A 17,163-nucleotide genomic window follows, 5' to 3' on the forward strand; every position below is an offset into this window, starting at 1 on the left:
TTTAAGTGTACAAAACAACTAGTTTATGTTGTCCCAGTATGAATGCATTCAGTTATATGACTAAAATATTTTTCAAAAATTGTGTTGATTTAACTAAAGCAAGTTAAGTCAATTGAACTAGAGGCAAAAATGATTTTTTTTTGAGTGCAGGAATGACATCTATAATGTAACAACAAGAAGTGTGTCTACCCTTGAACTATTATTGTCCCTCTGTTTAAAGAAATGATTTGGACAACAAAATACTTTTACGGTTATATACTTGAAGAAATAATGTTAGAATACTTTTTGAGCTTCACACACTCTGAACACTTTTATTGAGTCACAGGTAGTCGAGTTTAACTTGAACCTGGAACATTAAAATACATTATTTCAAAGTTAATTTACATTAAAATCTTACCAATGATCTCATCAGTTCTCATTCTTTTAACTTTGCGACCGAGAGCTTTGTTCTTTTAATTATGAGACATTCAGGCTAACCCAGATTCTTATGTGAGCAGCGCAGGTCACAAATAGACTTGTATTATATTCTGCTTGAACCGAGTAATGATGAGGTAAGCTGTACTTTTGCAGTAATTGCTTGAATCTAATGTGACAGAGCACTTAGTCTATTCGGTTTGAGAGCTACTGCTTCCAAATATAATAATCACACCTCTTATAACATGAAACTTCGTCAGATTTACAGCTTCTTACTTATTCATTTAAGTGATTTGTGATCTGTCTGTCCAGATATATTATTGGGAGTTTCAGCTTCAGAACGAGACGGAGAGAGTGCGCACTCTGTTCCTGCCCGAGCTGAGCGTGAAATTAAAAAACCTGACCGGCTACACCACCTACATGATCAGTGTGGCTGCCTTCAACGCAGCAGGCGACAGCCCGCGCTCACTGCCCACCAGAGGGCGTACTCAACAAGCAGGTGAGAAGACAAACCACTTCGATCCAGCAAATGGGTACTTGCTCTAAAACTAAAACAGCTTGGGGGGGGAGTATTTCATTTCTTCAGCTCCCTGCTGATATATTTATTCATTTTGAATCGGAGGGATCACGTCTTACAGAGGTCACGAGGGCTGTGGTATTAAGTAATATGAAGGGTTGGCTCTCGAAACGGAAGCCCGTGACAGTTTGCTTAGGACTGGGAGCTGGGAACTGGGTTTGAGAAAATGGGCCACATGTAGGGGAAGGTTTTGGCGGGTCAGCAAAAGAAAAGATGTGTTCTAAGTGATTTAGAAAAGTTAATTCTGCCTTTCCGCTTCCCTTGAAGACTGTGACAGTGTAGTGAGGATGCAACAATGAGAACAGTAAGGCGAGCTTGAGTCTTGGCGCAGTGAAACTCTGGGAGATGAGCCAACACAAGCTCATGTGCCAATGTCCTGGAGGGCAGACCAACTCCTTACATTACTGGGAGATTAACCTGACCCCTCACCACACTGTGTTTACATGGAAACTGACTTAAATGTCGTTTTATTATGATTTTAATGACATATCACAATGTTGATTTAGAGCAGTGCATTTTTGAGAAAACCCTATTGTCCTTGAATACTTTAAAGGGGTCATATGACACGGCTAAAACAAATAGTAACGTTTGTGCAAATTGTATACACGATTTAAGGTTAAAAAACGCTGTACTGTCACGTACTGTACATGTTTGTATCTCCTCTTTGTTCCGCCTCTCTGAAACGCGCATATTGTTTACAAATCTCATCGCTCTGAAAGTGAGGTGTATTATGATTGGCCAGTTTACCAGTTTGTAGTGATTGGTGGAATACTGCAAGCGTGTGACAGAAATGTAACACCTCTTATCCTGTTGGTAACATTAGGTTCCAAAGCAATTGTACTGACAGGTACACCCACCTTACTTGCGGATACATTTGACACTGACTACATCTCGTAGCTGTATTGACTCAGAAACATCAATTTTCACACACGTTTGGTGTTTGCCGCTATGTTATGTGTGGAAATCAGTCAACGCCATTTCACGAAAGTGAATTATTAAAGAGTTTCATTCCCTCCACAGCTCCCACTGCTCCCAGTTTCATTCACTTCAGTGAGCTCACCACTACCTCTGTCAACATGTCTTGGGGTGAGCCCAAGCAGCCCAATGGCATCTTGGAGGGATACCGTGTGGTCTACGAACCCTGCACTCCAGTGGATGGTGAGAAACCTCCGGCACACATAAAGTAAATCCTAACGCTAGTTTGCACCCCTTTAGGCGTGTTGTGGTGTTTTTATCCCACATATGTCTAAAATTTGCCCCTGAATGCATACAATATGAGGTTTCTTTTGGCAAGTAACAAATGGCATTCCTCTGTGAAATTTCCCTGCCCTTTGCCATGTCACGAGTGGGATCTGGTTGAAACATTTCAAAGGTGTGATGCATCAGCCAAATTCCACTATGTTTGGGATCAGAGAGGATTTGCAGATGACTGTGGTCTCCTAATGTCCTCATAATGGCCCAACAGCGGTCAGGCCTGTGTGGAAACCAGATGTGATGTGCTGCTGTTTTCCAAGCAGATATTGAGGATACTCCTCAATGGCAAAAGTCAAATGCTTTTTATCAGTTTAACTCCTGGAGTTTGACATTGTGTTATTTTCACACAAATGGGTCAGTGACAAATAATGAGGTATTAAGAGGTAAATGAGAAAATGTCTCATATAAAATGCATGTACATGTGTTTGCTTCATTTTTAATTTGTTTCATAAAAAAGTAACTCAATAATTTAATAATTTCAAGTGGTAAAATATTTCCCTTAAACATCAAAGAAAAAAGTGTACACATCTTAAACATTATTTTTTCAAATATACATTTAAGATGTTTTTTTTATAATTTTTCTACATTATAAATGTTTATTTATAATAAAATGTTTTTAGAAAAAATATATGGATTTACATTAAAAAATGTGTTGTTTATTATGTGTTTATTGTTGAAGAAATGCATTCAAATACTTGTTATACAGTATACATATATATTTTTTAACAATTTAATAAATGTGGCCAAAGAAATTATCGTATACTCATGTATTTTGTGTATGTAGGAATTCATTTTAAGATTCATTCTTTGACTTTAGCATGGTATCTAGAGTTTGAGTGTTTCCTCTACAGACTCCTCTCCTCACACTTCAGGTGTCAGCAAGATTGTCACAGTGGATGTGAAAGGCAGCGCCCCCTTGTGGATGAAAATCAAGGATCTGGCAGATGGAGTGACCTACACCTTTCGCATCCGCGCCAAAACCCTTACCTACGGTCCTGAGATCGAAGCCAACATCACCACCGGCCCCGGAGAAGGTCTCGTCGCCTGATTTCCATGCTAATATTCCAGATTTTATTCTGATACATTTTTATGTGTTTATCAATGCAGTTTTTCTCCAATCAGTTGCTTTATTCCTTCATTTGTGTCACAGGTGCTCCGGGGCCTCCAGGTGAGCCGTTCATCTCTCGTTATGGCTCGGCTCTCACCCTCCACTGGTCCAACGGCGACCCCGGACGAGCCCCCATCACACGCTACGTCATAGAGGCCAGACCATCCGGTGAGTTCAAGAAAAAATGATGAAACCGAAATTGTTTATTTACAAGCAGATTTCCTGACAACTTTTCCAGTCTGTATTTGGCTGAAACGGCTGAAACAGTCCAGCTCTCGAATTCACGCCATTGGTTGACACAGTGTTGCTCTTTTTGGCTATTCGGGATGTTAAAAGAACACATTTTGGGAAAAGGATAATACAAATAGTATGTCTAGAGCTGGATGAAAGTCAGTTTAACCTTAAATGTTGAAATCATTACGCATTTTTTACTGTTGACAGACGAAGGATTGTGGGATATCCTCATCAAAGACATTCCTAAAGAAGTGACGTCATACACTCTAAACCTGGATATGCTCCGAGAAGGAGTCACTTATGACTTCCGTGTTATTGCGGTGAATGATTACGGCTATGGTTCACCGAGTGCTCCATCTCCTTCAATATCAGGTGAGTAACGTTGAGCAAGCACGGCCGAAAACGTTTCAACACTACACTATATCGTGTCAACAAACCATTGTTTTTGCTTTACTTTTTGTTTATCAGCTCAAAAGGTCTCTCCCTTTTACGAGGAATGGTGGTTTCTGGTGGTGATCGCTCTCGTCGGCCTCATCTTCATCCTCCTGCTAGTGTTCATCCTCATCATTCGTGGGCAAAGTAAAAAGTACACCAAAAAAACGGACTCAGGTGGGTCGATAGGCCAGGGAAAATATACTAGAAATAGATCCGCAATATCCCTCTATTACGCTGATTGCCTTTCTGCTGATTCAATGAAATGGACTCAAGTTCAGCTCCATTTTCCCACCGCCGGTGTGTTTTGCCAGACTGTTTGAGAAAAAGTGATTTTCCACTTGAGAGAGACTCGGGGAATCAATAGTGGCGTCCATTTGCTTCAGTTGCTGTTGGTCATTTCTACCGATTTGATTGCTGACTCATTTTGCCACCTGAGTGAGGTGGTCTGCCGTCTAATCCAAAGTGACGTTGCTTTTCATCTCGCTTATCGTCTCAGCTCGGCGAAGAAAGTGTCGATTGAGACCTTTAACATTTCTTGAGTTTTACAGAAAGCACGGTGGCTTGGCCATTAAGTACCTGAATAGGTTTTTATAGGCGGGTAAGTTCATACATAGGGGTGTTCACCTTGTGTAAACTCAACAAGACTAAAAATACTAAATATAGCAAGTATACGAAAGAAAGGAAAAACTGATTTTGGAGACTGCGCCGAACGTTCAATATGTTTTGGGGAGACAGTGTCTTCTGTCTTGATGTTTTAATTCTACAAAATGGAATTCTCGACAGCACATACAGCGGGTGTAGTAATGGGTTTATGGGTTATTTGGAACACAAATGGACCACAAACACTTACAAAAGCTTTTATCTTTCGGGAAAAAGTTTTCCGGAAAAAGTTTGACGTGTTCGTGTGGGAGGCGCTCACGTGGCTGCTTCAGTGCTTGGTTAGAGTTTAGTGCTGTGCCAGGATCAGTAAACAGGGTTGTGGATGGGTGAAACACAAGGAAAGTGTTTGTGTTGAGCACAAAGGGCTTCTGTCAAGGTTCACCCCACCCGTTCAGTCCTGATCTACTGCCGTCGGCTTGTTATACCCGTGTTCAGAGACAAAAAGGTCCCGCAAGGTGATCACACTGTCCACATCTAGGTGGAGCGGTCACTGCTCTCCTGACCTCCCTAAAATCACACTTCTGTTCAACTCTCATTGGGTGTGAGGAGGAGTTTTGAGGTCAGAGGTCTTCTAAATTTAGGAATTACATGCTTGATGACCTAGGGCTGCGGTTTGACTGGCTTCCGTGCCATGGCCACATACACATGGAGCTCAAACAATAATGCTTTAGATGTGCTTTACTGTGGTCATTTCTTATGTTTGTTGGATAAATGAAGGGACTTTTTGTGAGATATAAGCCCTCACACTTGGCAAGCACGACTAAATATATATTTTTATAGGATGTTTTTTATTAAATACTGTAGATGGGCAATTCCAACGTTATGGAGGTGACATTTCACGTTATGGATATGACATTAAAGCTCAGAGAATAAATTTGTTACCAATATATTGAACCATCTGTTTATATTTTACCAAACCCTTGTTGATAGAGTCTAAACATCAAAAAATGTCAGTCTATGAACAAATTTTCTATTTTAAAAAAGGGAAATAAACGTGCGTTATGGATGTGAAAAAAAATGACATTTTTTTATTGGGAGACAAAAAACTTTGTATGATTTCTGTAAAATAAAATGCACAATCCTGAAGCAGTGATACCCAATGAATGGAGAAGGGATGCCTCTTTATAGAACATAAAATAGTTACATTATATTAATTTTCATGTGTCCATTTATGTGGAATATGTAGCGTTATGGATGTGACAATCCTAAAAATGGCTCTTACCTGACTATGAAAAATCATGCACTAAAAATAAAACAAATGCTTTACAAATTTGAAGAGAGATCTCATATGGGTATTTGAACCACCAAATGTTAAAATCTTTGCTGTTACCATAGTAAAAACCGTTGGTAAAAACTTTTTCATGGTATGGTCGACATTTTCACGGGATTGCCCAGATGTCAAGATTTAATTAAGAAATAACTCATTTCCTCAAGTCCTTATAGACCATCTTCTTATCTTCCTCTGTAGGCGCCCACTCCAATTGCACATCTCTGCCCCTCTCCCATGGCGAGATGGTTCGGTTGGATGAAGGACGTTTTCCGGCCCTGGAGCTCAACAACCGTCGACTTTCTGTCAAAAATTCCTTCTGTCGCAAAAACGGAATCTACACCCGGTCAGTGTGGATGGGATTTATCCTTTATACATACAGAGGTTCCCTAGATCATAAATGTGTGCTAGGATCATTTGCTTAGCTAATGTAATGGGTTTCTTTCTGGCATTTGAGGTAAATATTTTATATCAGTATTCGGTTGAGGACGTTATTTACACAATGGATTTTATTCCCGACTGGCTTTACAAACACAGCGAGAGCGAAATGTATTCTCTCCGCACACCGAGCTTTGGCTCAGTCGTTGATTTAAATTCTACTTCAGTCATTCTTTAACAGGACGGAGTTGGCATGGATTTAAATGACAGTCGCTCTTTTCAAATCTCCAACTGCAATCTGTCAGCTGAAAAGAACACACCAGACTGTGGAAGTTGGACGTCTAAGACCCCCCTCCCTTATTTCTTATTGGCATTCAGAGTACATGCTGGAGAAAGTGACCATTTATGTAAGCTTCAGCATTTTTACTCATCGTGCAGGATACAAAAGGTCATATTCGTGACAGACATACCCTGTCCATGGTGTAATGCGGAACCAGATCATTATGTATTAAAGATATTAAACCAGTTATACAATGACTTTGAGGCGCTTTTGGAAAGTAATTTATTGACGTATTTTATTGATGCAGTTTTGGTTTGTCACGGGCAGTCCAGGTTTATTCCAGTTCATAAGTTCTGTTAATTGAAAACAAACGATAAATAGACTTTAATACTATTTGAAAAATGAAAATGAGAAATGTTGCCTTAGCAATAAACCGACATGAGTTTAAGTCAATTTACATTATTTTCAATTATCGCTTGGAAATTAATAAAAACTGAGCCGAAATAAAATACATTTAATGTATATTGCAATATGAGAAATAAAAAGTAAAATGATAAAGCACACAATTTTGTAATAATTATATTATAAAAGTTCCAGTCTTTGATTCAGATTGGTCAGTAGCTGTGGAAGGTGTGATTTTACTTCATGGAAGTTGCATTGATTTTTTAGGCTTTATATTCTGTAGTAACCGTTTTATTAAACCAATAAGTTATCGAGCCTAGTTTTTTATATAAATCATTTTTTATATAAATAGAAATGTTATATAAATACAATAATTTACATCAATTATTTTTTATCAATCACACTTATTTCTTACTTAAATTTTAATTATGTAACTAAAAATATATTATTCTAGTTAAATTACATTAAAATATATGTCTAAATTTAGAATTATACAACCAAGATAAATATTAACACTGTTTCTTGAAAAGAAATTCTCTCTCACCAATCTATACCTAAAATATTGCCAACTTTTTTAATATGCATAATGCGGTTGACCTATTTGCAATGTTTTAATTTGTATATAATTTGAAGTCATAAATAAAACCTAAGCTTTATCAATCTCCAAAGCACAAAATTCCCATTGAACTAGAAGTCGCAATCATCTTTACTTCACTAATTTTTCTGCCCAAGCCATCAAACTTGTAGAATTTTTTTTTCAGATTAAAGATTTTTTTTATGTCGATGTCTTGCTCCACAAAACTAGTAATATGTATCAAAGTAAATAAGGTAAACTTTGTCTTCATGCTTTTGTCTTCTTTAAGCTGTTGCTGCGGTTACCTCATAAGTCCAATTAAAAACCCAACTTGTGCTTAACTTTACTGAAACGTTGGAAACCCTTTTGAAATGTTTCCTTATGTAATATGTAAAATCATAATTAAGTGCATGTTTTTGAGTCTCTTCGGACTCTCTATCATTTGAACCCAGCCTCAGTAGCTCAACAGCAGCAAATATTTTAGATATAGACATTTTTTAAGTTAAACATTTGCATCATTCGAACAGCAAGGATCTGAAGTTTCTTAGTAGAGTTTGCAGGCCACTTAGCTTGATTGGATGAAGGGTTGAGTCTACTGCGAGCTTCCTCTGCTGGTAATTGGAGAAGCCGCTGTGGGCCTATTAGGGTGGAATGTGATGGAGGGGGGGTTGTGCTGGTCCCCTGCCCGGCTGCTGAGGCCCGGGATGGGGATCAAAGGAGACTGAGCAGTAGATGTCTTCCACTACAGATCCAGTGCTGCTAATGAGCTACCGACTAGATGGAGTCTTAAGAGAAATCTTTAAAGGATGTAGAGTTTGTTTTGGATGAAAAACATAGAGTGGATGGGACTAGAGGAAGACCTTTCGTAGTTGAGTGATGGGGGGGGATACTGTGCTTGTGAATAATTGAAAGGGATGTTGGGGGCTGTTTGACATGGCTCCGCCTCTGTGCTTCTGCCTGCCTCCAATCTCAGCCTCCTCTGAATTTTAAACAGATACAATGTCATAACCTTCTCCTCCCCCTCAAGTCCTATTGCTTTTATCCCAGGGGCCCAGTTTTTTGCTGGGACAACCCCTCCACCACCCTGGCTTTCAATGTGCATACAACTCTCGCATTGGCCCTCTTGCTGGTTGTCAGTTTGAACAAAGCATCATACGTTCCTCCATTGATGCACTTGGCTGGTGGTTGCCATGTTTTTTTAAAGCCCTCTTGCATCCAAATTAGGACTCCCCAAATATCAGATGTTCCTAAAATAATTAGCGTCTTTAAATCTTCTTTCCTCCGCTTGATTTATATTCTGAGCCGACTGATGTGATGTTCTGAGCCAGGGCAGCTTAACATCCTCGGATGAGAACCTGATGTCTCCAGTGACCTTGGCTTTGAGCGTATCAGACCTCATTATGGCAAATGAAGTAAACTCATCTTGCCATGCAGTCTTTGCTCTCACGTCATTTTTTCAAGTGGTTCAAAGAAATCCAGTCTAATCCCCCCATAACCCCTAAATCTGTCTTCAGAAGACACTGTAATGATTTGCTGCTCCTTTTCCCTTGGAATGCTCATCATCCGTTGTTTTCATGTAATCAAAATGAGCTTTGAGAATGAATTCTTCCATGAGGATGCTGCTTTATAGCATAGGTGGGGTTGACTGTATAATCTTTAAAGATGTCAAATTGATTCTGTAGCCTGTTTTAAAGAAATTAGATTTGTAAGTGGAAATAAAGTTTTAATTTCCACTTGCAAATCACAAAACAAGCTGATCATTTATGAGAACTGAATTACTGTCCCAAATTATGACTTCTGTGATTCACCTCTTTTGGTTTGTTTCCCCTTTTAGATCTCCTCCTCGGCCCAGTCCCGGCAGTCTGCACTACTCTGATGAAGATGTCAGTGTTAAATACAACGATCTGGTCCCTGCGGAGAGCAGCAGTCTGACCGAAAAGCCATCTGAAGTGTCTGATTCACAGGTGATCCACTCCTGACACTTTAGTTCCTGTTTCGGGAAATTTGACCTTAATCACTTTCTTTATGCAAGGTCCTGGTTAATGTTTGTCTTTGTAGTCTTGAGTCAAAATGCTCTGCCAAAGAGGGCCATTACCACAATGTCGTTTTCAACTGAAAATGTTAAACTTTTTATACACTTTGGCGTTTGTTTACAGAGAATCTGTTTGTTTATCACGCATACCCAAAACAATAGGGCGGCCTATGGTACTGAGTGCTGGTGATGCTTGACATATGTATTAACGTCTCTCCAGCAAAAAGTGGATTTACTGCACCAAGACCAGCGGAGACAAAGTATTTACATTTCCTGGACTTCACACACATATACTGTACACCGACCAAGCATACGGCGCCGTTTTCAAAAACTTGCACTTTGAGGCCTGTTTTCAGTAGTTCCACAAACTATTTAAATATTCAATACTCCCTCAAAATGCTCTTGTCGTAAACGAATGGCCAAAACGCATAGAAAGTTTAACGTTTTCAGTTGAAAACGGTGTAGTGTGGACCGCCTCTAAAACAACTTCTCTGATCATTTTTACCCTCTAACCCCTCCCTCCCATCACCAGGCTCCATTATAGTATCTAAAGACCACTTTTTACTATTCAATTAGTTCCTGTGTCACGTTGAACCTGTTTCACAGAGTAATGTAAGTAAATTCAGGTGCAAACTTTGTATAAAAATGTATCATTTGTTTCATTTTTATTTGTCAATCTCTTTTGGTTCAAAAGTTATTTAAAATTTGAAATAAAGTATTTCATTCAATAAACAAACAGAAAGCCACCTCCACATAGGATAGACAATGGAAAGGAGATCTCATAAACATCTCAAATGTTTTCTTATAAGAAGAAAAGGAACAACTTTACTAATCTTTTTTGCTTTTTAACCCCTCCATCTCCAAGCTCCCAATATAGTACGTAAAGACCACATTTTACTATCAGTTTCTGTAAGATAAAAACAAGCCCCGCCCCACATTATGTCATGCTGAATCTGTTTCACAGAGTAATGTAAATAAAAAAGTTAAATTAGGAAGTAAAATTAGGTGTAAATTTGTTTTTGTTTGTTTTTGTTAAATCTCTTAATTCGGTTACAAATTTGAAATAAAGAATTAAAAATAAACAAGTCTTTATTGAACAAACAAAAAGCTTAAGGCCACCCATTAAAGGATAGACAAATGGAAAGGTGATATCGTAAACATCTCAAATGTTTTCTTAAGAAGAAAAGAGATTAAATGGAAAGCAAAGCGAGATGTTTGCCTAAGTATTTTAGATTAATCTTCAGATAAGAAGACTCTGTAAACTCCTCTAGTCTCCTCTAGAGATCTTAGCTCTGTCACAAACTATGCTTATGTTTTCCAGAATACCAAAGTCAGCAAACAAAACTCAAAGATTTACATTTTCATTTAAGCATTTCTTATTCTCATTAAAGACTCTGAAGCTGTGCTTGCTTCAGCACAAAAATTCTCTGGTACACCTCTGTCTAAAAACATACTATTTTTTCAAATGCAAACACATTAAAATACAAGATTATGGTAAGAGAACTTGACCTTTACTGTTACAAGTGTTTATCAAGACAAGCTGACACATCTCAGTTCCTTTTATACAATATAATATAGTATTCTGTTACATAAGGATCTCTTCATATATGCTGTATATGATTCCATGACTATATAGATAGGGCTTTAGGTGTCATGTAGGTTTTGTAAATTGTTTGGAAAAGGGGCCGTCTCCCTTATTTCAGCATTTGTCCTTTCTCGCACAACCCCACTGAGAGTTTGTCGGCTGCCCACACTGTCATAACATTGACTCTTTATAGGATCTTTATAAATTCAACAAACCTCTACTGTGGTAAATAAACCACCTAGGTTCCTCAGCACTTGTATAAATAGGTAGATCTGCATGTTCCTGACATAACCTCAATTTTAACAAACACTTAAAATCAGTTTTTCCAGTCTGTTTGATCATTTTGACCTTATTTATTTTGTGCTCTAAAACACAATGTGTTTGCTCTTTCACCAGGGGCTTGTGTTTGGTTATAAGGTCTCTTCTCTTCAGAGTTTGGGTGTTTCTGTAGTATGTGTTTGGTTGTCTTGCCGAGCAATGATGATTGTAGGAATCTGTATAATAGTGTGAATGATCAGATTCAGAGAATTCTGTCATTACTGTATATTTAACATCTTTTATTGTTACAAAGCTATAATATGCAAAACTTTTTTTGAGGAAGACCTTTCCAGCAAAGTTTGATGTGTCCGACAACTCATATACTTTTTTATTTTCCATGAATATATTTCATAATAAGTTATTTGTGCGTTTGTATGGTTTCACAAGGAACCTTTAAAATCCACTCAACCTTTCTACAGATGATAAAAAGGTTAGAATGGAATGTTGCTCTTAAGAACCTCGGAATGACAGGAACCATAAATGGTCCTTCTGTCCCATTCCTTTGAAGAACCCTTTTAGCACCTTTATGTTTAAGATTGGAGAATGAACACAGAATTTTCATTTTTGGGCAAACTGTCCCTTTAAGGGTGAGTAAGTAATGACAGAATTCCCATTTTTGGTTGAAGAATTTCTCAGCGTCCAGATATGAAGAGAGTTTCATTTTTTTTTTAGCACTGTTTCAGATTTAGAGAGTTCTCAATTATTATCATTTAGATTTCATCTCGTCCATTTAGCAAAATCTTTTGTTCAGTGCGACTCGCGAACAAAGAATGTTTTCCTGTGATTCAGTGGTAAGAGCATTGCGTTAACAATGCAAGGTTGTGGGTTCGATCCCATGGGATTGAATTATATTATGGGATTATAAAATGTATAGGATAAAGCAATGTAAGTCGATAAAAGCGTCTGCCAAATGCCTAAATGTAAACGTAAATGTTGCCAAACAAGCCTCTCATTCTAAGCAGACAGTCGATAAAGGTAATGGTAAAGTTGAACTCTTTCTCATTCACTTGTAGGGCAGCGACAGCGAATACGAGTTGGACCCGAACAGGCAGAAGACCCACTCTTTCGTCAACCACTACATCAGTGATCCCACCTACTATAATTCCTGGCGGCGACAACAAAAGGGTGTCTCTCGCCCTCCGGCGTACGGCTACTCCCAGCCCGACACTGTGGCGGAGCAGGAGTCGCGACCTCAACCTCCTCCGCTGCCCCCGCTACCGCCTCTGCTACCCCACAGCAATCCCTCCCCGCAACCCCAGGGCCACGGCACCCTGTTCAGGCCCAAGGGAAGCCGGACTCCCACCCCATCACTGCTGTCCTCTGATAACCACAACCAGCACACCCTGTACAGGCCGCCTAGCAGCCTGGGAGCCTCCACCCAAGTCCCATCCGCAGGATTCTCATCGTTTGTTTGATACAAGACTCTCGTTTCAATGACAGCACGCCAGTGTGGGACACCGTTGTTAATATTGGCCTGTTCTTCTGGTGCTGCATCTTGTCGTACATCCAGAGCTGCTTTTGGAATTTTTATTTGACCCTCTGTGTGGGTGTGCAGGTGTATTGTGGGCGTGTTTGTATGAGCATTCAAACACAGACAATCATTTCAAGAGAAGGCGCTTATAGCTTGTTCGTTTTAAGATGACGTTAATTTATTCACCTCACCCGATTACATTTAAGAGATTATGCGATATGTCCAAAATATTTAAAATCAATGTTCATGTAATACAGTGGGGTCCTAAAGTCTGCAGCACCATTTGAAATCTGTGATTTTTGTTACTTAAAGCTGCAATTCATATGATTGGGTTAAATATTGGATATTGGTTACCCCTATAAGGTAGAATAATGAGATGTTCCAAATGTCAGTTTGACCTAATAACGCTTTAAATGTCCAGAGTGTGAATTTTACCGCCATCTAGTGTTGAGGTTGTAAATAGCAGCCAATGGCTCTATCCACCGACAAAGATGTTGTCTTCGCTAGATAACATCTACCAAACTCACTCTGTTGAGCAGTTTGTCCGTTTAGACCTACTGTAGAAACAACACAGTGAATTCCATCTCAGACGACGCGCGATGTATGTAGATAAAAATATCTCATTCTAAGATAATAAAAAGATAACGCTTTATTATGTGAGATCTTTATACACCTCTGAACACATAGTTGTGTATATTATATTGCATTTCTGTCAATAGATCCTCCTTCATCGCACACATTGCACCATTAACCTAACGTAAGTACGTAAAAGTAACTTGAAGTTTTATGTTTCAGATGGCGATAGAGAGGCAACAGTTATAAATTGTAGCTTTAAATTGACATTTCTAGAGGAGTCCTCAAATCTAAGCAAAGTTACGACATTAATAACCAAACAACTATTTGAAACATCTCAAATCATGCTGGAATGACATGAATCATCAGGTTATGCACTCGAGAAGTAAAGCATACGGGGAAAATGTACTAAGAAATGCTCATTGGAGCATTTCACTTAAAAAGATGTGCTGACCTCCACTGACAAACTTTGCATTAAATGAGATACAATTAAGTCTTTTACAGAAGTTCTGAAGTTTTTTTTTCTCTGGTTTTAAGAACCTTGTATACATTGAAAAAAGTGAATTGAGCAAGAAACAAATTGCATCAAGCATTGTATATAATGCTATGATTTTCAACAGCTATCATCATTGTAAATCTCAAAGGATTATTTTAAATTCTGTTTGTGTGGTATTGCGCTGAAGTGTTATCATTCAATGATTGAAGAATTTGTCAAATCAAAGCATAAAAACTGTGATTTTGTAGCAATGTCAGGATTTCAAACTGATGGCTTTTTCTTGCTTGTTAGACAACCAAACTGAACACTGAGGAGGATGAAAGGAAAAGGAAAAACTATTTCTATAGAATTCGATACATGGCCTGTTTTTGCTTATCATTTGTGAGAAACCACACATGTGAGCACAGGAGAGTTGGCCACTGTTTTTGTCATGTCATCATGGTTAAAGAAGAAAGAGGGCATGTTTGTTTGCTGTTGGATGAGATTCTGCCAGTGGTTATTTCCATTGAAACGTGATACATGTGAATCATCTATGATCATACAGGTGAGGAGCGAACTGTTCACGAGAGAATTGAAATGGCTGTAATAACAATCATAACTATTACTAGTAGCCCAGTACTACTAGTAGTAACAAGTAGTCATTTCAGCAGCTACCACTCTAAATGTTTTATGCACATACAGTAAGATGATATGATGTGTAAGGCTATGTAAAGATTTCTGTGGGTCATCATCTTTCAATGGTAGTCATTGAAAGATCATAATTAGCAAATGAGCTGCATGGACTCGCAGGTCATGCTACACTGTGTCAATGGATTTGTACAGATAAGTCACAATCGTCATTGATTCAATTACACAACTTCATCACTTCGAGATTGATCAAATGTCTGCTATTTTAAATGACATTGTGAATATTCCTCTGAATATATTGTAGAATGTGTTTTCTTACAGTTCACAGTATGACATAGTGTTCACATAAAGTATGCTTACGTGTATGTCAGCAGATACGCTTCATTTCTTTATATTCTATTGGTTTTATACTCTAACTTAAAAAGAGCAACAGCAGTCTTATGTGGAAACTATTTTAAAAGACTTCAAAATATGATGATCATGAATCACAATATCTCCTGTCTTGTTCTCTGTGAAGTGACTATCATTGTACAGAACTTGATGAATTATATTGGACCAAGGCACGGTTCATATTGAAAATAAATTACTCTATTTTTCAGTGTTTTTGTTGGTCTCTTGCTTTGGCTGTTAAAAAAAATCACTGCAAAAATAAATAAAAAAATCTCCATGTTTTGGTTTTTAAAAACATTTAAATATCCTACACTTAACTTCTATCTTTTTGCAAGATAAGATTTTAGTATTTTTAAGAATATATATATCCATCCATCCATTTTCTACCGCTTATCTGAACTACCTCGGGTCACGGGGAGCCTGCGCCTATCTCAGGAGTCATCGGGCATCAAGGCAGGATACACCCTGGATGGAGTGCCAACCCATCGCAGGGCACACACAGTCACTCATTCACTCACGCACTCACACCCTACGGACAATTTTTTCCAGAGATGCCAATCAACCTACCCTGCATGTCTTTGGACCAGGGGAGGAAACCGGAGTACCCGGAGGAAACCCCCGAGGCACGGGGAGAACATGCAAACTCCAGACACACAAGTCGGAAGCGGGAAGAATATATATATATTTATTTTAATTTTATATTTAAATGTATAAAGTATATTCATTCTCCATTGGCAAATTGGCTTTTTTAAAACATAATTTCTGTTAGATTAATGCATAGCAAAACACTATTAAAAGGGTCACATGGGTTGAAAACTTAACTTAAAGGGATAGTTCACCCAAAAATGAAAATTCTATATAATTTATTCACTGCTATGGGAGTCAATGGGGGGCAATATTTGTCTGGTTATAAGCATTCTTCCAAATATCTTTATCTGTGTTCCTTAGAAGAAACAAAACATTTATACAGATTTTAAACAACTCAATGATGACAGAATTTATTTTTTTGGCTGAAGTATCCCTTTATTTTAAAACGTCTTTAAAAAAGATCTTAATACATTTACTGTAGGTCTGTTCATGCTTCTTTCCTGTAAAATAATAAAGTTCTGATAGAATTACACTTTTTTTATTTATATAGTGAGCAGTTTAGCTGTTTCATTTTTTAAAGACAGCAATGAATGGCATGTTGGGACCACAGCAAGCTATATCCTGCAGTAGGTACATTGTAAATCCCAAAATTTACATTGACCCTGCCCCCTGGAACACGGATAGGGTAATGGGCAGGATATCTCAACTCAGAGCTCAGCTTGATCAAACAGAGCGTTTCAGAAGAAGCGACTTCATAGAACCAAGAACTCAACAGCCTGTTTTGTGAAAATCAAGATGACAGTGTTAATATAATATATAAAGCATTTTTTGAAAATAAAAACATGAACACCTGTTTAACACATCATAATAAAGACCTTGCAAAATAGGACCCCTTCAATATTTATTATATTATATCATACACAGCAATGCCATTGAAGAATCATTTTTGGTTCCAGAAAGAACCATTCAGTCAAAGGTTCTTTAAAGAACCATCTCCTTCTTACCTCCTATAATCTGAGAACCTTTTTTGCCACAAAGAACCTTTTGTGAAACAGAAAGGTTCTGCGGATGTTAAAGGTTCTTTATGGAACCATTTAGACAAAAAGGTTATTCTATGGCATCATGAATCTATTTTTAAGAGAGTACAAGTCAGGCCAAATGAAATGCACAGTGTGCATCAAACCATCCAAAAAGAACCTCAGACATGGGAGAGTTCTTGTGGAAAAATCTCTTTATTCCAGGCCAGAAAGCATCGATCTGTATGTCAGAGTCTTAGACAAGAAATGCCACAGAGACATGACAAATAATAACCCAGTAGACAGTGGAGATGCAAAGCAAAAAGCCATTTCAAGTCACAAAACTGAACATCATAATGTATCTTCACTGTATATAAAGATAAATCATTCTGGGATAATGCACATTAACACATTGCGCTTGCACGGTCAATGGATCAATGAAATCTGGGAATACGGCCAAATGGGGGAAATGACTTTTAATTAT

At 38.1% G+C, this 17,163-nt stretch overlaps 1 protein-coding gene across 1 annotated transcript in view; it reads left to right on the forward strand.

Annotated features, from left to right (window-relative positions):
- The window catches only part of sdk2a (sidekick cell adhesion molecule 2a), a 124,689-nt gene extending 109,508 nt beyond the window's left edge, over positions 1–15,181 (forward strand). Inside the window, exons 37-45 of the mRNA XM_056752717.1 lie at positions 727–913; positions 2,012–2,149; positions 3,118–3,279; positions 3,396–3,521; positions 3,795–3,959; positions 4,056–4,196; positions 6,151–6,295; positions 9,418–9,547; positions 12,532–15,181. Coding sequence (XP_056608695.1) covers positions 727–913; positions 2,012–2,149; positions 3,118–3,279; positions 3,396–3,521; positions 3,795–3,959; positions 4,056–4,196; positions 6,151–6,295; positions 9,418–9,547; positions 12,532–12,933 — 1,596 coding nt within the window. The 3' untranslated portion in view covers positions 12,934–15,181. The remainder of the gene's footprint in view (positions 1–726; positions 914–2,011; positions 2,150–3,117; positions 3,280–3,395; positions 3,522–3,794; positions 3,960–4,055; positions 4,197–6,150; positions 6,296–9,417; positions 9,548–12,531) is intronic.
- Positions 15,182–17,163: the final 1,982 nt, after the last annotated feature.

The sequence above is a fragment of the Triplophysa dalaica genome, chromosome 7 (assembly GCF_015846415.1).
Source record: "Triplophysa dalaica isolate WHDGS20190420 chromosome 7, ASM1584641v1, whole genome shotgun sequence".
Taxonomy (NCBI): Eukaryota; Metazoa; Chordata; class Actinopteri; order Cypriniformes; family Nemacheilidae; genus Triplophysa; species Triplophysa dalaica.